This window comes from Urocampus carinirostris, chromosome 4, assembly GCF_059441175.1.
Source record: "Urocampus carinirostris isolate Australia breed hairy pipefish chromosome 4, RoL_Ucar_1.0, whole genome shotgun sequence".
In the NCBI taxonomy this organism is placed as follows: Eukaryota; Metazoa; Chordata; class Actinopteri; order Syngnathiformes; family Syngnathidae; genus Urocampus; species Urocampus carinirostris.
This window is the reverse complement of record NC_142352.1, coordinates 40,545,322-40,569,967: the sequence shown is the minus strand read 5'-3', so window position 1 is coordinate 40,569,967 and position 24,646 is coordinate 40,545,322. Positions and strand designations below refer to the sequence as shown.

The 24,646-nt window shown below is 39.8% G+C and overlaps 2 protein-coding genes and 1 long non-coding RNA gene across 3 annotated transcripts in view; 1 reads left to right on the top strand and 2 right to left on the bottom strand.

The window, feature by feature from the left end:
• The window catches only part of ripor1 (RHO family interacting cell polarization regulator 1), a 42,834-nt gene extending 35,262 nt beyond the window's left edge, over positions 1 to 7,572 (bottom strand). The window contains exons 1-4 of the mRNA XM_088334567.1: positions 7,429 to 7,572; positions 649 to 959; positions 507 to 585; positions 379 to 402 (exon numbers count right to left, since the gene is read on the bottom strand). Of these exons, the coding sequence (XP_088190693.1) occupies positions 379 to 402; positions 507 to 585; positions 649 to 740 (195 nt within the window). The 5' untranslated portion in view covers positions 741 to 959; positions 7,429 to 7,572. The remainder of the gene's footprint in view (positions 1 to 378; positions 403 to 506; positions 586 to 648; positions 960 to 7,428) is intronic.
• A 3,448-nt stretch (positions 7,573 to 11,020) lies between these two features.
• Positions 11,021 to 14,544, top strand: LOC148367564 (uncharacterized). The gene is made up of 2 exons (XR_015850342.1): positions 11,021 to 11,197; positions 13,655 to 14,544. It is a non-coding gene; the product is annotated as an uncharacterized LOC148367564 (long non-coding RNA).
• ctcf (CCCTC-binding factor (zinc finger protein)) lies at positions 12,604 to 21,553 on the bottom strand. Its single transcript, XM_088334565.1, has 13 exons — positions 21,386 to 21,553; positions 19,596 to 19,863; positions 19,343 to 19,522; positions 17,041 to 17,407; positions 16,806 to 16,976; positions 16,574 to 16,707; positions 16,326 to 16,446; positions 16,080 to 16,229; positions 15,838 to 15,998; positions 15,590 to 15,772; positions 15,366 to 15,522; positions 15,151 to 15,297; positions 12,604 to 13,929 (listed from the first exon to the last, which is right to left on the bottom strand). Exons 2-13 carry the CDS (start codon positions 19,842 to 19,844, stop codon positions 13,673 to 13,675), a joined length of 2,277 nt encoding a protein of 758 aa, XP_088190691.1. The 5' UTR covers positions 19,845 to 19,863; positions 21,386 to 21,553; the 3' UTR covers positions 12,604 to 13,672.
• Positions 21,554 to 24,646: the final 3,093 nt, after the last annotated feature.

Genomic DNA, 24,646 nt, shown 5'->3' with positions numbered 1-24,646 from the left:
TAACCACTGCGCCGCCGTGCTGCCCTGATGAAAATATATATGGCAAAATATATATAAAAAGCTGTTTAAACCCAATTGGGCATTGTTAACACTTCTTTCAACTTTTTAAGAACACTTCGAAGAACACACCCGAGAAAAACAGGGGCAACCTAAATGTTTTAAAATGTAAAATAAATACTTCGAATGATCCAAATTATATGTTGATGAGACAAGACAATATTTTTATGTTTGTTTGTTCAGTGTCCACAGATATTGATCCTAGGTGAAGCACAAAATATACCAGAAATTAAAGGTTTACAAAAACAATTCTATTAAATCTTGTTAGTACTAGTAACGTAACCAGTGTGCGTGTGAACAACAGATGTGAATGAAACTAACCTTATCCTGTTCATACAAAGAGCCCTGTGGAAGAAAATAAAATATTTAGCATCACAAAGAGTCTAATTAGCATCCCGCCTGGCATCACTCGATACCAGAGGGACTGGTTTGAATGGGTGGTCTCTCACCAATCGACCATTTCTCTTGTTTTCCCGGATCTGCTGGCCAAGAGTATCCAGCTCCAGTTGGTGGACCTGCAAGTATGATCTAAGAACAACAACACAAATGAAGTCAAGTTCCACGAGATGATACCTGTAAAGGTCAACTCACTGTAAGCCTCGGCGTAAGGCGGCGTACACCTCATCCAGACGCTCGGGTTGGGGGGTTTTGGCAGGGGGCAGCTTGGTGGAGCCTGTGAACATCCTGCTTCCTTACAAGGCACGATTCTTTCGGATCAAACAGCTCTGAGGGAGGGAGCGGCCCGGAGACAATTTCATTCCTGCTTCAAGAATATATCATAAAAAAAAAGAGAGCAGAGGACGGAGGAAGGATCCTGCTGACTGAAGGGGTCCCGTCACTACTGGAGCATGCTGGCAGGCCTGACTGTAGCACTGGGGCCTTAACGAACCAAAGGACATCTCCTGTATTGGAGAAAGAAAAATGAGAAATGAGTGGACTTCTTTAGCACTGCACCTTAGCGTGCAAAAGTCTAGTCTATATAAAAGTGTTAACTTCCCAAAGGAATAATGAAGCAATGTATGGTAAAGGTTGTTTGTTAATACAGAATGTAAATATAAAGGAAAAAATGTATTTGTCCTTGTATTTGTTTTTAGCAAAAAAACAAAACAAAAACAAAAAAAAAGAACAAAAAACATAACATTTCAAAATTGAGAAGAACCCTCAATACAGAAAATGGTCTAATAGGACTACTACGCCTCTTAAACAGTTTGGGATTGCTTCTTCTATCAATCATTTCAACTCATTACCGTGTCATATTTGCTTTTTATATCATTACAACAGTCATTTGTTAGTCAGGTCACAATGTTAGAGTTTTATTTTCTATTTCTGTATCCACCGGACTCTCAAACAACAATACATTCTACAAATCTGGGATAAAAAAATAGATTCTCACATGTAAATTTATGGAGTGAGACCAAACAAGATTCATGTGAGTTAACAGAGCTAGAGAATCTATTTTTCATTTGTCTATAATAAAACAAAGGATATGTTTTCATTTTTTTGTATAAGTAAATGTTAGAATACATATAAAGAAATACATAGAATGGTTTGGTGCCAAACGAATTTTGACAGTTTTATGCCTTGTGATGAAACTGTTGAAATGCCTTTTTGTGCCTTTTATATAGTAATACAAATTTGCTACGTTTGTAAAAAAAAAAATATATATATAAATATAGCGTGGAAAACAAATTGCCCATCAAATCACAATTGCAATATTGAGGCAAGGTGGCGAGGGGACTTTCCAATAACCGTAGGCCCTTTATCAAAACTTTTTTTGCCTAGAGCTTTTCTTGGGGTTATCTTGTTTAGAAACAAATTAAATAAAGTTGTGTTTTCATGAAACTCCCATCACAGTTTCAATTTGAGCTAGGGGTGGGCAATACTAGGATTTTTTTTTATCAATCCAATTCAAGTAAATGCATAGTAGAGTCAATCAATACCGATCGAATACAGGTACTTTTGGCTTGGAATGTCATGATCTTTGAATAATCAATCACTACCCCTTGAGTTAGTTATTATTTGCAACAAACATTGCAAGATTTCAGGCAGTAAGAATGTTTCATTATTTATCAAATAACTACAACTCAAACGATAACAGCATAAAAACATAGATATGAATATTTCTATTACAACTGTTTCAGAATAAAAGCCCTGATTTCAAAAAGCAGAAATGTAAAAAAAAAATATAAGAATGTCAACATTTCAACTATACCTTCCATTGCACATTCAATTTTGAAAATATTCGGAATGTGCAAATAGTTTTAATAATAAAATTCTTAAACTGTTTAAAAAGGAAAATACTTCTACTACAACAACTGTTACAGAACAAAAATCAATCCCCCCAAAAAAATCAGTCAAACCAAAAAAATCAGCAATGCTTAAAGTGTGCCTGTCAGTCACAAATACAGGCATAAAATTACAGTGTGGCCAAGGGCGCTGAGTGAGAGAGAGAGAGATGGACTGATCTATCTCTATATATAAGCGACACTTTGAGGAAAATGGTGGAGGTATGAAGTATCGATCCTGGGACAATAGTATTGATCTAATCCAAGTACTTGTTTAGTATTGATAATATCAATATTAAAATGGACCCGCCCCACCCCTAATTTTAACTATTAAAAAAATGGGCCTATTTTCCATTGCAAATGTATTAAAAACATTCTGGACATCATCAATGCTGCTTTGAAACCCTAGCAATTGTTTGGAGTAATGCTTTTTGGAGCCCATCCCAGCTATCTTCAGGTAGTGAGCAGGAGTTGAACTGGTTGCCAGCCAGTCGCAGGGCACACAGAGACAGACAACTCACTCTCTCATTCACACCTAGGGACAATTTGGACCAGCCAATTAAACTAACATGCATGTTTTTGGAATGTGGGAAGGAAACCGGAGTGCCCAAAGGAAAACCATGCAAGCACGGGGGAGGACATGCAAACTCCACACAGGAGGTTCGATCTTATGACCTCAGAACTGTGCCGCAAACGCGCTAACCACTACTCCGCCGTGCTGCCTGTAATTCTAACCAACATCCTAAAATTTGATTTCTATTAAAAAAAAGTGGAGAAGGAATCCAAAGAACACAGAAGCCTCTTTCAATTCCACTATGGACATATTTTGTCTGAGTCACACCATGACAAGTCTGCGACGACCACACCGTCCACCGTCCAAACTGCTTTAGCGTGCTTCTCGTTGACTTCTTTCCTTCCATGCTGCAAACAACAACAATCCCTCCCGCCCGCATCTCCTTAACCTTCCTCCCACCTCCACATCCAGCACCCGAGAGCAGGAAGTCTCCTAGCGGCCTGCATACAGGAAATTCTACACAGACACTTGGCCCGAGAATATAAAAACGACTGCTGCATGTGGGCGAGTACGAAGAAAAGAAAAAGGGAAAAATCTTTTAGCAACAACAAAAAAATGTGCAGATTAACGGGGCTACTGGTGGGGAAGGGGTGTGCCTTAGCTAAACTAGTTACAAAAGAGATTAGAGATTTACAAAAACTGCCAAGCAGGAACCGAACACATTTTAACACATGGTAAACAAGCAAAGGCGAGCGACAGGCAGCTGCTTACATTCCACCCCCAACCAGAAATATTTTCAACTATAATAACAGTATCATTATAAAAAAGGCATCCCCTTTTACTGTATACACAGAGACTAGTTGTCTTCACAAGTGATGATTATTGTTAGGGGGCTCAGTGTCAGACCACTAATCTAGGTGACATACTGTGAGGATTATCAGGAGGGGGTCCGAGTTAGGGTTTAAAAATAAAAAAGGGGAAAAGATGCCACATGCTCACATTTGTTTCTTCTGACAATCATAAAAATGTAAACACTTTGGTAATCACAGAGCAAACAAAAGCTTATGAGTGCGTAACCCCCACACGCAAATGTATGCCCATGATTAGAAAAGGAAAAAATTATAAATATCTGGTTTTCCTCTTAATTCGATGGCCTTTTATCCCCTTTCCCTACATTACAGATCATTAGCTGCATTAATCCTCTTCGAGGGAGGAGGGCAAACAATGAGGACACTGTTTGAAAGCATCTCACAAGACTGGAGTTTCCTTCAAAAAAGAAAAGTCTCACACACACACAATCGACACAATGCATGGGGTCGTACAAATTTGCATATTACATGCAAAAGGTGAAATGTAAAAACAAACAGGCTAATTAAAAAGCCTTGCTGACTGCTCATCTCCAAAACATTCCCTGTTTACTTGTCCGTTACTCCAAGTTCTAATAACTATTCAAACTTAAATGTTTTAAATGTTGTTTTCTTTAAATAGAAAAATGTTGTTAGTTAAAAAAAATAAAACATAATACTTCTTCGTTATTGTATAATCAAATCCCTAAAAGTAACACCACTTTATTTTATACATACTTCAAATATGTGAGCTATATTTGATTCTAAATATGTGCTTCAGTGTATTCATGGGAAAAAAATAATGGCTATGTGAGTAAATGTGACGAATAAGTGAATGTTCATCAAAGTTGCAATGATTTTGAAATCACTGCGACTCATTTACTACTTGAGTATGACTACTAGGATTACTACTACTAATCGTTTTACTAACTGTTAGCAAACGTGTTGCCCCTGTTGCCTTGTTCTGTTGTAAAAATGAATGGCATATTTGCTGTTACAAAATGTTAAGTGAAGGGAAAAGGTAGAGGACTGTTAAATCATCACAGAGTCTCCACCAAAAAAAAAAACTGTATTTTCTGTGGTCCTGACACCAACTCCATTGATATTGAAACCATATCAAGTACCTCCTGAGAAAACACTTTGCTCTGCACGTTAATATATTTTATATTAATGTGATCCGACTGTGGTATTACAGTTTGATTATTGCTTTGACAATGGAAGCAATGGATTATCTTGCCATTCTGTGGTTTATTTTAAACATTATTACTAAATACTTACTGGTTTGCCCAAGCCTTCATAGGTTGTTATGGGCAAAGGAGCCTAAAAAAAGCTTGAAATTGGCCAAAAGGTCAGAGGCAAACAAAAGTATTGAAAATAATCTGACGAGTCTGTTTATTTAGTAATGAAGCAAAACAGATGGATGCAATCAAAATCGCCAAAAAATGCAGTAATGCTTTTAGACGGATTTCTTCTTTAAATCTGTCTGCATATTGTGTGTTTTGGTATAAATATTTTACACGATTGGATTCACTGGACTTACGTGAATGTAGCCATACCATATTTGCGGGGAATCGTATCATGAGCTGGCTCCCAGGAACCGTTATGGGTCAGCTATTTTGGCTTTATAGTTTTTGGGTATCTTGTTTCAGACTAATGTTTCTTTTTGAATATATTTTGAAATGCACATCACACATTGAATCCCTAGAGTTTAAGCTTTCCAAGGATACGTGACATGACATATTCAGGGATCAGAATGGAGATTTTCATTTTCAGCTGAAATAGCCAGGGTCCAGGAATAAAGCAGGGCGGAGCCCCCCCAGACCAGAATTAAATTTCCCAAATTGTGACCTAAGATTTTACTCTGACATTAGTAACACAAATATTAAATATCCTTTATAAATTCAGATACTTTGTATGGTTATGATTATTGATTGACAGTTTGACACACTATTAATTAGTTATTGAACGTTTAAATAAAGGGTTATTTTTCATTATTTAGGGGCTCGTTGTCGTAAAAAAGTAATCTTAAATCACTAAAATACAATAATAATTTGAATAACAGACAAAAGTACATTAACTATGATATGAGTGTGTATTTATTGAAATTCTCGTAGGTCAATAAATTTGTGTTTATTTTACGTAACATGAGAATCACCAAGAAGGAGCCAAGATCCGCCATCTTGCTACTAAAGGTACCCCCCCCAAAAAAAGACACCTTGTGAAAGCCCTGGCTTAAGAAAAAGGGAAGAAGAGTGGTTGCGTTTGGTCACTTTGTGATCTTCCTTGTGCTTTGTAGCACCTGTGTTTAGTTGCACTACACATGGCATGAGCACCATAAGGCGCACCATAGATTTTCTGAGTATATCAGAAGAAAGAAACGAGCCTCTCAGTCATTTCTATCAACCGGTATGATTTTTTTCTTCATAAATGCAAACCAATTGCCCTCTCTAGATGCTAGAGGGCAGTGTTGAATTTACTTGGCGTGGTAAGTTGGTTCAGGTGTAAATTCCACATTCACTTAACTTTGAAAATATACCACTTAACACATTCAACACGACCCCCCCCCCCCCTCCTTTGTTTGTTATTAGATGTGTTCAGTTTAGAAAATAACCCTTGTCATCCGTGTTTATAATATGTAGGATAAATTACTAATGTAGGCTAAACAATAAAGCATAATACTAAAAAAAAGCTAAACATTTGGGGTAGACATTATTTTACTGAACCAGCCTGCCCCAGAACAGAAAGTCTGGATTTGGCTCCCAGAGCCAAACTGAGTTTGACATGCCTGCACTACACGTTACACGGTTACAGCGACATGTAGTGGCCAAATGTTACCCAATGTCCCTTTATAAATACATATAATCTGTAAATACATTGTAGGCTGTGTACTTAGCAATAAGTCACAATTAACAGAATTAATAGTAAAAAACATAGACCAAAATATTATGAGAAGCAGAAATGCGCTGGATGAAAATGCAATTAGGAAATGTACCGTTATGTGCTGAAAGTGATTTGTCTACGACGGTTAACATATGAGATTTGGATTTGGAGTTAATTAATTCCATTTACAATTTGATTGGGGAATGCAATGCAGTTTTAATAACCAACATTATCTGAATTCAAATGCTCTAAAATGGGGACCTGAGATCCTTATTTGTGACGCCGGCATCTTAAAATGGCAGTCAAACAATAACAATGACTTGTTTTCTTCCGCTGTTTGGCTGAAGCTAGCTCACTTCGTGTAGTCCAGTCTGGTGAGTCTGTTCAAGGGTATAAGTAGCAGTGACAATGAGTAACGGTATTACAATAAAATACACAACCTCCTCGTTTCCAGATTAGCGGATTAGCTAACCCGGAGGCAGCGGGCCATTTAGTCGGATAAACAGTCGTATCACAGCCGGGGCCGCTTCACTTGGTTCCCAGCGGATGATGGAAAAGATTGTAGACGCGAGCAGCGGAAAACTTGGGAGCCAGATTTATGTTCCACCAAACAGCGACTAAATACGCCATTTAGAAGCAAAACAAACAGCTTGAATACAAACCAATATGAAAACAGCTGGAGAGAGGGGGTCAAAAAGGAAAACGAGGGGAAGAAATTAACACGGAGAGCTGTCGGTTATCAATTGGACAACATCCCAGCAAAGCTACTCGCCTTCGCCTGTAGTGGCAAATAATAAACGGGCCCCTATTTTGAGACCGTGGTGATTAAACTACGCTTCCTCCTTACCTCTCGTTGGAAGTTGAACTAGCCGGGGAGTTTGGCTGTAATCCCATATCCAAACGGTGCTTCTCAGCACACTCTTCAAGAGTTATTTTGGGCGCTGTCCTTTCTCCTCGATTTTTCAGGGTTTTTGTCCGCACGGTGGAGCATTCGTCTAAGAACGATTTCCTGTTGCTCCCTTTCAAAACAAAAGATAACATGATTGTCAGATCTTGTTCGTGTGTGCGCGTGTGCGTGCGCCCGTGTGCACACGTGCATACATGCACGTAAGTATATATAGATGGGTGGATTTACGTAAGTACCAACATCACCACCGTAAACAAACAGACAAAACCATCCATCCATTATCTGCACCGTTTATCCTCAGTGGGGTCGAGGGAGTGCTGGAGCCCATTCCAGCCATCTTCGGACAGTGGGCAGGGGACACTCTGAACTGGTTACCAGCCAGTCACAGGGCACACAGAGACAGACGATTTGCTTGCTCATTCACACCTGGGGACAATTTGAACCGGCCAATGAACCTGACATGCATGTTTTTGTAATGTGGAGCACAGTAGCTGGAATTGAACCCTGAACCTCTGCACCATGGGGCTGCGTGCTAACCACCCATACGAGACCATACCTTGCAATTTATTTGTGTTTCTGTCTTTCTGTTGCTACTGCATTAACCTGTAAAAAAAAACTATTGCACGAAAATGAAATCGAAGAAATATATGCTATTGCACGAAACCGTGAACACTATATACTTTATGAATTATATTGGGTTGTTTTTAATTGCTGCTGCTAGATGTTATTGCACTTACTGTCATTACACTGTTGTTATAATGAATTATTCTTTTTCACTACGATATTATTGTTCTCACTTAGGCCAGTTTTCTAAGCACTACATAGGGATTTTTTTTCTGTTCGAAGTCTATATTACATGTTGAATTCAGATAATGTTGGTCATTAAAACTGCATCCATGACATTAAAGATAATTCAAGTTATATTCTATTATATTCATGCACAATGCCTTGAAAAAGTATCTCATCCCACCAATAATCCTCCCAGTCCCTGCTGGAAAAAAAAAGCAACCCCAGAGCATGATGCTGCCACCATCATGTTTGACAGTGTTTTCAAGGAGATGCTAACGGGCCTTTTTATGGTAATCTTTCAGAAAGGGCTTTCTTCATGCCACTCTCCATAAAGGGCAGATTTATGCAGAGTGCGACTAACAGTTATCTTATGCACCGATTATCCCACATCATCTGAGTACGCCTGCAGGTCACACAATGTGATTTTGTCCTATTGGTTTCTTCTCTTATTAGGTTTCTCCTTGTTTGGGCCAGAGGTTTAGACGGACAGCCAGTACCTGGTATGTTTACAATGGATTTATGCTCTATTCATTTAGATATTCTTACTCGCACCGTGCTCCGGCAGATGTTGCAAATTCTTCTTTTATCCAATAATTGCTTTGAACTTTTCCACAACTTTATTATGCTGTCTGTTCTCCAGTGTATCCTTTCACAGACATCTGTGTCCATTACAGGGCAGATGCATTTAAACTGAGAATTATTGACACACAGGTGCACTGTATTTGTCATTGTTAGTAATTCAGGTCAACATCGGATCATTCAGATGTTATCAGAGAATTTCTGGAGTCAGTTGGCTGAGCTGAGAGAACAGGGGAGGGGGCCAATATTTTTGCGTAATATATTTAATTTAAAAAAATGTTGAGTTAATGGGCAGAACGGCGGCGCAGTGGTTAGCGCGTGTGCGGCACAGTTCTAAGGTCTTGGGAACCTCCTGTGTGGGTTCAAATCCAGCTACCGGGCTTTCTGTTTGGAGTTTGTATGTTCTCCCCGTGCTTGCGTGGCACTCCGGTTTCCTCCCACATTCCAAAGACATGCATCTCAGGTGGATTGGCCGGTTCAAATTGTCCCTAGGTTTGAATGAGCGAGCGAGTTGTCTGTCCCTCTGTGCCCTGCGATTGGCTGGCAACCAGTTCAGGGTGTCCCCTGCCCACTGTTCAATGATTGCTGGGATGGGCTTCAGCACCCCCGCGACCCTACTGAGGATAAACGGTGCAGCTAATGAGATGAGATGTTGAGTTAATTTACTTCCACTTTACAATTATGTCTCACATGCTGTTGAATTCTTACCAAATATTTCCAGTTTTTAGCTTTAAGTTTGAAGCCTGAAATGTGACAACATGAAAAGTTCTTGGAAGGCCAATACTTCCCAATAGGCACTGCATGCATTTTTCAGGTAATACTAGCAGACATAAAAACCTCATAGGTGCATTTTGCTGAAGTTGACAGTGGTTGGTGAACGGTTAAGGAGATACTTTTCTTATCAATTACAACCAAAGAAAAGACAGGGAAGAAAAAAACGTTCTTAATGCACAATATAGTAGCTCAAGACCAATGTTCCCTCTAATTTTCCACAGGTCTGAGCGATCACACAAAGTCGGTGAGCAACGCTTGAAACAACAGTGAGCAACAGCAACCCCAGGTGTGGCAACTAAATCAATATCAAACATGTCCACAACTTGACATCAAGTTACATTTTGCTGAGTTTCCAGCAATGCTAAATTATTTTTCTCTTTTGAATGAATTGACTCATGCAAAGATTGTACGGCCTACAAACGTCGTTTGTTCTTAAAATTCTTTCACAAGATATCCATTTCTTTTTATTTCCTGATATATTTTGTCGTATAGAAATTAACATTTTTGGGGGCTTATTTAGTCGGTTTTTAGATACAGAACTGTACTTAATCACATTTTTTACTGGAAGTACAATGTTGGCAACAAGATTCACTTGATATAATTGGAAATTATTTGAATGCGACATAAAGTTTTTCTTCTTTTTTCCGTGGTTTTTTTCTACTTTTTTTTTTTAATTCCTTAAAAAAAATCTAATTTTGTTTATTTTTTCCGAGCTGTTACTTTTTTCTTTTTGTTCTATATTTCCTTTTTTTCTCTACATTTCTTTCTTTTCTTTTTTCTGGCATTTTTCTAAATTTGTCCTTCTTTTTTTTCTCAGCTTTTCACTACTTTTTCATTTTGGTATTTTTTTCTTTTTTGTTCTATTCTCCCCTTCCTTTAAGTCATTTTGTGCATAATTTTATATAATATTTGGTCATGTTGGGATTAAAGAAGCAAAAACAACCTGAATAGCCGTTTAGGACCCAAAAGAGCCTGTTCCTTTTAGTGAGCCGAGCCAAAGAAGTCCGTTCTCGACAAAATCTACTAACTTTACTCAACTCTGTTCTACTTCAACTCGACTTCAAAATACCGCATTTAGGACACAACGTCAGAGGAACCCGTGTATTTTTACCTTCATGCACTGTAACTTTGACTTAAGTTGTTTCTTAATTAGAAATTCTGAGCCCTCATTTGTGTGCGCTGGCTAGATTTTCTTGTGCACTGAGAATGTGCGAGCAGTGCGCAATTGCGCACGCGCGCAGCTTAGAGGGAACACTTTTCAAGACGAATACAGTAGCAACATTTTTAAACACCAAGGTGGGGGGGGGGATACATTCTTTTACTTTGAAAAGACACCCCTCCTCCCGGAAAACAAATATCCGCTAGTTACTGTGGCAACAAGAGTGTCCCATACTCCGTCACCAGTTTGCTCTTCATCAAGTTTCTACGATCGGTTCGAACGGAAATAAAAAGCAGACGCAAGGTTTCCATGGGTGGTACCAGATCAAACGTGTCGCTCAATTGTTTGGGGGAGTTCCTGAAAGGTGACATTGCAGAACCGAGTCGTTCCACTTCAGCCAACCTCCAGGTGGAGTACTAGCTCCAGTGCGGGGTCACTAGTAATAGCAAAACAAGGCATACCTTTTTTCTTGATGTTTGTGGGTTTAGGTGGCTTCACTAGTAGACCAGCATTTTTTAATTGCAAATTACCATAACTGTAATATCACTCCAAAACAAACATATGCGTTTGGCCCCATTGGGCAACTAAATGGCCATGCAGGAAAACGGCAGTGAGAATGATCTTACAGCTGTTCATGTGACAAGCACATGCTCTAAGTATGTAAGCATAGCGACCTAACAAAAATAAACACATAAACCTAACTACATGACTAACCTTTCACATTAATTATTGCAACAACTTAATTGTCATGACATTTTTAATGAGGGTTATATATATATTGATACCCATGCAACACACTGGAAATGAGTGAGCCATAATTTTCCTTATTTGTTTTGCCTTGCCCTCGTGTAGGTTTCAATCAGATGTTGTTGTTGAGTCACTCAAGGCGTCTAAGGTAATCCTTAGTAGCGCTAGACTCGCTTGTGGGAGGCTCCGTAGTACTCCGAAGGAGATGGGGCTGCGAATGCCCTGTGCCGCCAGGCCTGACGGGGCGTGACCCAAGCATACGAAGCCTCTGAAGTCCTTAGTACGTTCGGACAGGCCGGTGCATGATTTATGGAAGCACCGTGGGCAGGTAGTACAGGTGATTGGGGTGTGGTCGCAGCGAATGGTTCGAAAACACCACTGGCATTTGGACTCGGGGCCAGGGTTGCTCTCGATGTCGCCCGCCCTAAGAAAAACAGAGAGGAGAGTAGAAGAGAGAGAAAGACAGATAAAAAGACAGAGTAAAACTCAAAAAGGGGGAAAGAGTGAGAGAGTAGGAAAGAGAGGGACAGAGAAAATGAGAGACAAGAGTGTAAAAGGGGGAAGAGAGACAAAGGAGAGGAGAAAGAAAGAGCGAGTCTGAGTGGATTGAGTTGGATTCGTAATGCTCCCCCGGGAGAGAGCCCTTCGCAGGACACGACGGGAAGGTTGCGTCAGATGTAACGTCGTGTGTTAAGGGCTACACAAATAAATGTGACTTCCCTTAAATCGTATGATGAAGTTTAAAGGCAGTAATCATATGAATTGATAATATAATTTGTTATGAAAAAAAGTTATTACTAGTGGAATGGTATAAGCAGTAAATGCCCACATAACATTAACATAAGAAAGGGTGTAACATCTTAACCAGTAAAATACTTGCGGTTAACAGAAGATTGAAATGATTTTAATATAAGTCCTCCATTTAATAAAATATACTTGCAAGCAAAATACACAAGTGTTTGTGTTCGCGCTCAACCAACGTAAAAAATCCAAAGCAATGTATTTTCATTGTACCAATAATGCACAAGCTTTTCTGAGATACAAGTGCACAAACCTAAAACATGAAACCATGTCTAATTTTTTATTGGTTGTACCATCATACATTTTTCTCTCCACTGCCAGTCATCTTAAACATCACATTGCCCAGACTGTATTGCCATTGGTACAAAAAGGAAAGAAAGGAACCCATAGCGGAATGGATACACAAAAGAACAAACAAACCCAGATATTTCTTTACACATAATGGTGTTTTGTACATTATGCATCATCAAAAGATGTTACAGTAGCAAGAAAAGTAAGCAGTCTAGAAGCTTTGATAACTACAATAGTTGTTAAAATAGGATATAACCGAACACATCAAAGAAACATGAAACAAACAAATCCAAATATATTGTTTCAATCAACAATAGCATTTTCTGGTCTTCGGACAGTAATTACATTTTTTATACTCAGTTGACGAGAGGGCTTACGAAGTGAAACAGAAAAGCCAATCCAGAAGAACACTTTTTGGGACACAATGTCCCCGATGAGGTTGGCTTTTCAGCAAAGAAGTTGTAAATGAACTGACAAAGTGCACACCAAGCGATGACCTAGGTGACTTATCTACCTACAACGTTTACATGATGTGATTGAACCATACAAACAATGGCATATGAAACAGGTAAAAAAAAAAAAAAAAAAAATCGGGGTTAAAAATTTGATCAAAAGATACTTATGCCCCTTGATGCTCTGAATTATTGCATGCAGGTATGGTTTGCAGGGCACAAGTAATCTTTGACAGCAATGTCAGAATGGCATGATGTGTTGTCGCAATTTTCCTTCCTTGCACACATGTTCCAAACTGGAAGCAGAATGATGTGGCTAAATCTAAATATACCAAGGGCAATCACAACCAGCCCTGGGCAGAGCATATAGAACATTTTTTGGGGGGGGGGGGTAAATAAAATCGATATTAAAAGTCTTTTCCACTCGTCCATGTCGAAGCAAAATTAAAAAGCAAGCCTTAAATCACAATGGCGCGTTTTTTTTTCTATGTAGAATGCGTAAAGTGTTTGTAATCCTAAATGCCAAGAATCAGACGTTTCTGTGAATGAGCAAGGGTCTGTGTGTGTTTTACAGGGTTAACCCTTGCATCCATCACCGGTCCATCATGCTGAGAATCATTTCGGGGGTCAGATCTCCGTTAGGCGGGGCCTCAGACAACTGCATCTCCTGTTCCTCCTGTGATAGCTCCTCCAGCTGAATGCTGGTGTCTCCTTCGCCCACCACCACTTCTTGTGTGGCCCCGTCGTCCTCTTCTTCGATGTCGTCTTGCTCTGCGCCAACCTCCTTTTTAACAATTATGTCTTCCACCTCACCTGTGGTCTCATCCTCCACACGGATGATAGGCTCAACTGTTGAGAAGGCCAGAAGCCAAAGTCAGTTTGTGAAAAATTGTATTTGACGTATTTTAATTCCTACATTTAATTTTTTACAACATTATTCAAAAATTCTACTCACTGGCCTTGTAATGCTTATATATGTGTTTTATTATTATTATTATTGATTGTAACATACTGCAGTTGCGTACTTTTGTCCTTATGACAAACCACATGCAGACCAAAAGTGACAAGTGTTCATGAAAAAGCAAATTGTTTGCATTTTGGTTGTTGTAACAACCTCTTTATCATTGGTTGTAATTCAATAAGCACGTTTGTACAATTGACATGTCAACCAAAAGAGGGCACTAGAAAATCGCTGTTTCTCGAAGGCAGAACAGTTACAGTATACAATACCATTCAATGTAATTTCGTCCACCACATTCCTCGGTACATAAAAAGGGGCAATTTCAGATTACTGGCAAATTTTGGGTTTTAGGGGCGCCCTATAGCCTGGAAAATACAGTATTAACGTTTTCTTCAAGACTTGTCACACGACCCCAAAAACCCATTGGAATGGCATGTTTAACAGAAAGGCCAATTTATTATGGTACAACAGTTAAAATAAAATCATGTTAAGTTTCTGTTGAATTTGAAGTAACTGACGTTTTAAAATTTCGGTAATACTGGTTTAGAGGTTCAATGTAAGAAAGCATTGAAGATCATTGCAAGTTTCAAGTGCCTGGCAGGCCGCCGTGGTGTAATATTTTCTAAATGTATATAAATGCAAAGTTATTTGAAACAACTTGAAGATATATCATTCCGACTGTCCACCCACAAAATTCAATAGGGAACATTGTTTTATGATTTTTCTACAAAAATCTTGATTTACTTAGTTAATACTTACTCTTCATCTACCATACAAATATGTTTCATTAAAAATGTACACCAACTGCTTCAGGAAGATTAGAGTTTCCATTACAGGGAAAACCGATGTTGACCAAAAATGTTCACGTAAATTTAAGAAGCAGATTTCATCGGATATGAAGAAAAAAAGTTGTTCCTAGAACATCTGGAAGACATTATAAAAAGTCAATTAAAAATACATTATTTTAACCAATAAATGAACTAAGTCTGAATTTATACTAGTAATGTCAAAAGCCAGGAATTGATTTTGACCTGAACATATGTCTGACAACATTTAGCTAAATGAAAGTATCTGTCAAGAGAATAGTGTGTAGACATTGGACTGCTCACCGGTCGGCCTGTTCTTAGGTGGGCGCCCACGCTTTCTCTTGACCGGTATTTCTTCGGGGGCAGCAACAGGAACCACCGGTGGAGCTTGCTCCAGTTCAATATCCTCTAACAAATCCTCATCATCTTCCATATCATCAATATCATGTTCTGCAAATGAAACATGGAAGTTAACTCATCCATATATTTTTTAATCGAAATATTTTTTTGAACCGCACCTGTGTCCTCCTCCTCCTCCTCATCATCATCATCATCATCATCATGCCTGTCTTGCATCTTCCTCTTTCTGCCCCGGCGACTCTTTTTGGGTGGAGTTCCATTTTGGTCTCCGACAACTTCTCCCATGCAGTTCTCACTGTGGCGCAGCATGGTGTTCTGTGCAATGAAAAATGACACAGTGACGTACTGTACAGAGTTATTTGAAGTTCTGGTTTGGGCCTACCCTGCGGGTGAAGGTCTTGCTACACTTGCTGCAAACGAACGCTGTGGGCACAAAGTTAGGGTCGTGGTAGCGTTTGAAGTGCATGTCCAAAAGTTGCTTCTGTCTAAAGGTTTTATCGCACTGACTACAGGCGAAAGGCTTCTCCCCAGTGTGAGTGCGTTTATGCATGATCATGTGCCGCTCCTGTGAAGAGTTTGGATGCAAGTGTTAAGGATGGACCAAATTTTGACTTTTGTCATGTGGCTTGCCTGTTTGCAGCAGTAATCACATTGGTCGCACTTGAAACGTTTCTCGTTCTTATGGGTCTTCTGGTGCTGGATTAGAGCGTACCGCTCATGGAAAACAGCATCACAGTAACGGCATTTCTTTCCCTTCTCGATAAACGAATGCTGCTTTCGCAAGTGAACGCCTGACAAGAAAAAGGAGATTCAAGGGGTTGAGAAACTTCATTCATTTTAACAGTGATACTAAAATCAAAATCGGCGTCTACCGAGGTCACTCTTGCGTGCGATGACAGTGTCACAATGTGGACAGTGGAACTTTGCCACATTCTCTGTGTGTTTCTGCAGAATGTGCATCTTCATGGTACCACTCTGGGTGAACCGAGCATGACATATGTAGCACTCATAAGGCTTTTCGCCTGTATAAAAGAACAATTGTGATTAAGGGCTATACAAATAAACATGACTTGAAAGTTAAGATTGTCCATTGTTTAAATTGCCTTCCATTGACCCACCTGAGTGTGTTCGCATGTGTCTTTTCAGCTTGTATGTGTCCCTGCTCGCATAGCTGCATAGGCTACACTGGAAAGGCCGCTCCCCAGTGTGAGAGCGGATATGCCTCTTCAACTTGCTAACCTATAAAAAAAGAAAATAGTCAGAAAGACATGTACAAGACTTCAGAAGGATTTGTGTCAGTGCTGATAAAGGTTACAAATATGGTATATCTTTAAGACATCATAGGCCAGTCTATGCGATCGTTTACCTCCACACTGCAGTAGTCGCACATGGAGCACTTGAAGGGCTTCTCGTGTGTATGCTTGTAGCGACGATGTCGCACCAGTTCACCACTGGTCACGAAGGCCATGTCACAATCCGTGCATTTGTGAGGTCGGGTGCCTGAGGATTTAGGGGGGGATTGGGATTATGCCTCTTGCAGGTTAGTACAAAAAAAAAAAAAAAAAAAAAAAACTTTTGGGCCGTTACATTTTCTATACCTGTGTGAGTGTTGAGGTGGTTTCTCAACAGCGTGACTGTCCTGAAGGCTCTTCCACACAAGTGACACTTGTGTGGCCTTTCATCTGTGTGGCTCTTCATATGTCGGTCCAAGTTGGAGCGTCGTGGACAAGTGTAGCTACACAGTTCACATTGGAAGGTCTTCTTTACACCTGGTGCATGTACAAAGATTAGCTGTGGACCTACATCTTATACTGATAGCAAAACAAAGCATACCTTTTTTCTTGATCTTTGTGGGCTTAGGTGGCTTCATGTTACCGACAACTTTCTCAGCATTGACCTCTGACAACAGCCCCTCTTGTTGTTCTTCTTCAAAGTCATAGACGGAAACGTCCATGTCTCTGTCACCCTCTGCATAGCGCAGGCGGCTCTTTTTCCCCTTCTTTCCTTTGCGGATTGTTGTTATGGGTTGGTAATCAGGGTCCTTCTGCCATGTCGGTTGAGAATCTGGAGTTTCCTGCTCAGCCATGTCGCCTTCCTCTGGTTCGTCCTCTCCCCTCGTGACTTGAAGTTCATCATGGACTGCCTGAAGTTCCTCTTGCTCTACAGTCTCCACTTCACCGTTTGCCCCCACTTTTACTACCTTAATGAAGACACACATTCATATTTTGAAGTCTTACTTCAATGCCATTCCAGACACATATATCACCTTTGGAGTTTCCACAGAAGAATGCCATTTGTTGAGATTATTTGGCACAACACCAGTCAAGTGACATTTGTAAAGCCATTATTCAAAAGAGGTTTGAAGCACTGCATACCTTGATATTCACGAGTTATAATGATATTACAACAGACATAGACAAGTAGTATTGTCAAAATTCTATTATTTATCTTTAATTTATATCAAAGCACATGCACCGACAACGAAAGCATTTCTATAGTGAACACTACGAGTCAATTTAGCTTTTTGTTTCAAAGCATTAGAGAACTGGGCACTCTGGTCCAAGAGGGATGAAAATCTGACAGATGTTTTTTTAGTTTCTCTGCTGCAATGGTGATTCCAGGATCATTAACAAGCTTCTGCCAGCTTGCTAACAAGCTAATAATTTAGATCACTCAAGCTGAAGAGAAACCTCCCAAACCATGCACAACATGCGGCCTCAAAGACCAGAGTGCCCAGGTCTGCATTAACCTCAAGATTTCAATAGCAATAAAAAGGAAACAAAGTCTTAATTTAAAAAAAAAATGTGAAATATCTTCTACTCCTTTAAGCCAACACAAATACAATACTTTTTCTGTTTTCACCCAAACTTAAAAAGAAGCAAAAATGTTGATACGGTTCATTTCAACAATTCAGGGATCAGAATGGAGATTTTCATTTTCAGCTGAAATAGCCAGGGTCCAGGGGCCGTAGGCCCCGGCCAGGTCCAGGGCGGAGCCCGGTGGGGGGCTCCTGTCCCGGCTACTGACAACAGCATTTATCTTATTTGCTATGTGAAAATTGCACTAGAATGAATTAAATCCAACAAAACAGAAACCATGTATTTTTTATATATATATATATATATATATATATATATATATATATATATAAATTAAAAAAATAATAATATATTGACATTAAAATCATTTGTAATATTGAACATGATCATGATGATACAAAATAATTTATTTTAATCATGTTTATGATAAATTTTAAATTTTGTTTATCCTGTTCTAAATATTGTATAAACACAAAAGATAAAATCATTTCATAAATAAATAGATTTATAAATACCTCAGATTGGGATTTTCTGTCACACAGGGGAACCAGTGGTTGACTGCTGCTTGTATTTGAAGTGGAAGGATTTGGAACGGCCGATAATGTTGAACCGGTGGTGTTACTGTTAGTTTCACTGCCGATTTAAATGCGGATCCGAGTGCATAATTTGATCGCCGGCAAGCTATTTTTGCTTGTTCATTTTAGCATGATCGATCCGTGCCACACAACCTCGCGTACCATAATTGATCAGATCGACACAGTATAGACACTTTGCTTTCCCTGGAACATCACACTTTGCGATGAACTGGCTCAAAGTTTCTGTAACTTCTTCGATCTTTGCGCCGATTTTAACGTTTACTGTGACAGTCTTCTCCAGCCATGACCACTTAAATTTATTCTTGATTCCTTTATCAATCTCGGAAACAAAAGCCTCGTCTTCTTTTCTTAGTATTTTCATATTTAATTTTTCAAACACTCATTTCACCGTTTGAAAAGACCGGAAGGAGCGCCATGTTTGAGAAAGCCAATGCTCTGAACAAAAGCTCCGCTGATTGGGTATCAGCGAACCTATCGACCAATGGTCTAAATGCTAACTTGGGGTGACGAAACAGTCACGTATCATACAAACCCCCCCCCCCCCCCCCCCCCCCCCCCCCCCACATTTTCTCATCGAATATAGACGATTTACGGGAATGACCTTTGGGGTTCAAAAACAGCGGAAAACCGCGGATAATTCTGATCCCTGACAATTTCAAAAACAGATTTTTAGGTAGGTCATCTGCGCAAGGCTTTTTCATTACGCAAGTTGCTGTCTACCTGGAAGCCTTCAGGCAAAGGCAGGGTGTGACAGATAACTGGGTCTGCATCCTTGTTCACTGATCCATCCACATAAGTTGCCTGGAGGCCAGCCACGGTAGTTGAAGTAACCGGAACCTGCACTAGTTGAAGCTGTCCAAGTCCCAAAGCAGCACCAGCCTGTTCTTCCATATTTACAACCTACATACAATATTCAGGATTCATAACCCAACAAAAACATTTGGCAAATAACAACAAGCATCATTATACTGACCTGAAGGGTAATGATCTGACCTTCATCTCCACCAGTTACAGTAACTGTACCCCCTCCCTCCAACACTTCAGTCTTCATTTGCAGGAGGGTCGGATCCAGGGCATCCATGACCATCATCTCCATGTTGCCGGGAACTTCCACCGCTTGTGGGGATCCCGCTGATGCGTGGATCACAGCATCCTCTGCTTCCGGCAACACCCCGCCTTCAGGAGCCAGGGCAGTTTCCATGGAAACGACGTCGCCCTCCATGGTGACGGGCCAGTTAACACTACAGAGTTTAGTCAAGAGCAAAATTGTGTTTGTAAAGGGAGTTGGAAAATGTGAAAGATTAATATTTAAAGGGAACATGGGTGTAGACCAGGGGTGGCGAACACGCGGCTCTTGGTCAGTAAGAATGTGGCTCTTTGCCTCATCATATTTTCTATACACTGTGGCTCTTTGCCTCGTTTCATGTTTAGTTTTCCCCTCTTAAAACACACTTAAATCCATCAGAGTTAACATAATATTTTGAAATTAATTTGGCAGATTTGTTTTTATGCTGCTCCGGACACATAACTGACTGCCAATCATCTACGTAGGTTACGTGTAATGCCGGTCAATGCGTGCTGTGGCTCTTTGACTCTCACAGTTAAAAATGTCGACTGTGTCAAACTTGTTCGCCACCCCTGGTGTAGACGATCAGATCAGACATTCAGATCTCGATTCATCAGGACCGAACCCTGATTATCCTGTATTTAACGTTGAGATTAACCAAGTGAGGGGTATTTATCGATGCAGATGTAGTCTTTGAACTTGAAAGGTGTAAAAAAAATATTGGATTAGCCAAATTCGAAACGCGACCTGCAAAACCGACCAGAAGAAGTCGTTTGCAGTCAAACGTTCGATTTAAATGACTCATGTTTTAACAAAACTATCTCTGAACCAAACTTATAATTCAATGAAAAAGTTAAGGGTGCTTTTTATTGTGCATTTTGTCTTCTCAACAAATATCAGGTTCTCCCACAAAGTCGTAACCGGAAATCAGATGGTAAAATTTAACGGGTGAACTCAAACTTTTAAGAGGCCCTAGAAAAAGAACTCTCTTACTGAACACACTTGATGAAGCCATGTGTTACACGCGGGTATTACAACTACAACTTAGTTAAGTGACATATGGGACCGCCATGGCGAGACAGCCAAACGTGCAACGTGATCGGGCGCAAAACGACATCAACGGGGAAAACGGAACCTTAAGTGTGTTAATATGTGGTATTTGGGATCCTCGTGCTTCCAAACCGAGCGGATAAGACATTTTGCTAGGTTAGCGTGCTGCCGTCCTGCGAAGTGAATCAATTCCAAAGTGTCTTTTTTTATTAGGATTACAAATCCCGAACTGAATCAGTTTAAGTATTTAGTCAACCGACTTAATACTAAGTAGCACAATTGCACAAATAAAAGCGAGAACTTATATTTGTTTGTTGACTGGGTGGCGCGAGGACGACTGAAAACAGGAAACAAAGGGCACGATAAGATGGACGTCAGGCCTAAAGTAAGTTTAAAGAGAAGCACACATTCAGACGACCATCGCCAAGTGGTTTCTGCGAAATAACACGCTAAAAGCAAGAAAACAGTCGCCCGACACAAGCAGTTGGAGTTTAGAGACAGATTTAGTGAATATTGGATAACGATAGAGGGAGACAAACACCCCCCGCCAGTCGGTAACGTTAAGCCCCACCGTGACACCTAGAGGCCGGCGCCAGCTCCTACAAAAACGTTTCCGTATTTGCGGGCAACGGATGGATTCGACTTACCGTCGAGTGCTTGTTTAATGCTTATATTCAGTTCAGTGCGTGTCGAATACGGTCGATCGGTTCAATCCTCCGTGGAAGGGCGCAAAAGCCGTGCGCAGGCCTGATAATTTTCCCCCGCTTTAGAATAGAGGGCCTCACACAAAATGGCGGTCGTTACGAGCCAAGGCGCATGCGCACACATAAAGCCCAGTGGTGAATGGGGCGTGGCTCAGACGGGACCAAGGCGCCAGATTTGAATTAACGCGTGGGCGTGGCGAGGAAGACGAATAGTTTGACGTGAGAGTGCCGTAAACGGCTTATTTTTGGGAAGTTGAAATGGTGCAGAATTAAAAATGATTCCAAAATTCCCCTGCAATTCAAAATTAATCAAAAATGTTAACTAATATAGACAAACGAAGCAATATCGTTCACAAAATCAACCGCAGGGGGGCGTCAGGTCTTCTATACTGCTTCTTCAAACCCGGGGGTCAGCAACCAGGGGCTCTAAAGCCGCATGCGGCTCTTTAGCGCTGCCCTTGTGGCCCCCTGGAGTTTTGTCAAATATGTTTGGAAATGGAAAAATATCAGGCAGGGAAACACATCTGTTTGTAATAGGATTTCTTTAGGAAGACAAAATGACACAAAACATTTCCAACGTTTTCCAATGCTGTCATATGATACCTAATATATGTTTAATACTAAGCAGTGAAAATTTGTGGATGAACATTTTAAAAATTTATTTTTTTGTTGGTCCAAGTCGTGTTTTTTTTCTAAATCTGGCTCTTTCAACAATTTTGGCTGCTAATCCTTGGTCCAACTGAACCACCTTACCTACTGCTTTTCTGCATAGATTTTTTCAGACATGGGACCAAGTCACACATGTGCAAGTCTCAAGTAAGTCTCAAGTCTTCACCTTCAAGTCCCAAGTAAGTCCCAAGTATTTTTTTCTTGGGCAAGTCAAGTCACAAGTCAAGTCCCGAGTCTTAGATTGCCAAGTCCAAGTCAAGTCACAAGTCATAAAAACAGCGACTCGAGTCGACTCGAGTCCAAGTCACTAAGTCTCAAGTCCCCATGTCTGGATTTTTTTTCCACTTTTGGGGGGCACAGCCACTTCCTGAGGTTGACAAGGATAACATTAAACATAACTTTAAAGGTGAGGTGCATCTTTTGAGGTGTCATTAAAAAGTTTAAAGTTATTTTTTCGATATTAAGTATGTGTTAGAATTGTCAAACTGTGTTCAAAGAGCCTTTGTGCTTTACTTTTCACCACGCCTATCTGCTTTTATCTTAAATTTTGCCTTTGCCAAGCTGTTCGGGACAGAACACATTAGGTAGGAGAAATAGGGGCTGCAGGGAGTGCTGGAGAGTGACGTCATGTTTGTACCCGAATTTTTTTCATCTTTAGTGTAGCATAAAAATGGTCATAAAAATCCCCCTAGGAGGTGCTAAATAAAACACCCTGTGCCTTTAAGTCACTACTTGCTACATTTTATGGAGTTAAATGAAATGTACCTATCAATTTATAATGTAAAAGGGGACATCTTTGGACATAATGAATGGGGTTCTTTTTTGAAAGGCTTAAGTGCGATGCTGGCGTTTTGTACTTTTTTGCATATTTTCTGACTCATTATGCATATTGCTTTATTTAAAAAAAACTTTTTACTACTCAAAATGCTCAGGAGGACCATAGCTATGCGTACATGCTTTTTTTCGGATGCCCTCAATTAAGTGTTTTCTTTCTATGCTTTTTCTTTGATCATAACTCATCAAAATAAACAAAAAGACAAAACATATAGAAATATCTCAGGAGGTTTAATAAAGGAAATATTTATGTTTATACATAATAAGGATTCTCCAAATGACGCACCCCACCCTTAAAAAAAATATTTTAGCTGTTTTTTAATGTGTTTCACAAATTCTGTCAATAAAGCTTTTCTTTTCTTCTTTTTATCTGTTCTAAAAATGGTAAATGGTCTGCATTTATATAGCGCTTTTCGAGTCAATGAAGACCTTCCAAAGCGCTTTACAATGTGCTTCACACTTACCCAATCACACACACACTCACACACCAATAGGGAGTCAGCCGTGCAAGGCGCCAAAAATAATCTTTTCAAAACCGTTAAAATTTAAATATATGGTGTTGTGTTTTAATGATCAGGGAGAGAAACTACAATAAAAAAGAAGTGTTTGCCATGTCAATGAAAGATGTCCACAATTCACTTCGTCAACACCATGGCTGTGGTGGAGAGGGCTCAACAGCTACTCCACTTCCTGGGGCTTCTCAGGAGGAACAACCTGGAAGCTGCCGATTTCCTTCTACAAAACCTTAGTGGAGAGTTCACCGTGGGATACAAGCCTTAAACTATTATTTATGAATTTTTCCAAGTTCATATTTCATTTCAAGGTGGGATGCGTTTGAGGTGTACTTAAAAAATTGAAAGTAGAATATTTCCTCCATTAAGTATGCGTTAATGGTGGGGTGCGTCATTTGAGGTGTCCTTAAAAACTGAAAGTAGAACATTTTTTCTCTATTAGGTATGTGTTAACAATACCCAACTGAGTTTAAAGACCCTTTAAAACACACATATCTGCTTTTATTTTCCTTCTTGGAAAACTGCATGGGGCGTAACACAAGGTAGGAGGGACAGGGGTGGGGCGATGGGGTTTTTTTTGTTTCTATTTGTTAGGGTAGCATGAAAAATGTGAAAGTAGGAAAAAAAATCATATTTCAAGTAAAGTCCAAATGCCAACACAAACCCCCAAAGAGATGAAAAAAGAAGAGTTTATTCAATCGCATCCAACAAATGCACGTACTTGCACGGGCAAAATTAGTAACTTGACAGAGGCTGCATTGATGACAGAATCCAGTAGATAGCGTCAGCGAGTTAAAGAGTTCCAAATTCCGTACAGCACCTTTAACGGTGGGCTGGGCCTTTTGAGGTGTCCTTAAAAAGTTAAAATAATACGTCCTCTATTAAGTATGTTATTAAAATGCCCAACTGAGCTCAGACAGGGTTTTTTTCTTTTTCCAATGCGCCTGTCTGCTTTTATTTTACTTTCACTTTAGGAAATAGGAGGTAAGGAGGTTTAGGGGGTCAAGTAATTTGATGCTCATCTTTACAATTTTTTGTTAGAGTAGCATGAAAATGGTAAAAGTAAGAACATGTCAAATGAGTTTTAAATACAGTCAAAGTGCCAACCCAAACCCCATAAAAGCTGGGAAAAATGGGTCAATTCGAGCACATCTAAGATATGCACATACTTGATGAATGAAAAGCCTGA

Coding starts and splice junctions, on each gene's coding strand:
- ctcf (XM_088334565.1), bottom strand. CDS start 19,844: ATGGAGGGCGACGTCGTTTCCATGGAAACTGCCCTGGCTCCTGAAGGC. Junction 16,447..16,573: donor GCGACTACTGCAGTGTGGAG/GTAAACGATCGC, acceptor CTTTTTTTATAG/GTTAGCAAGTTGAAGAGGCA. Junction 15,773..15,837: donor GTGATTACTGCTGCAAACAG/GCAAGCCACATG, acceptor AACTCTTCACAG/GAGCGGCACATGATCATGCA.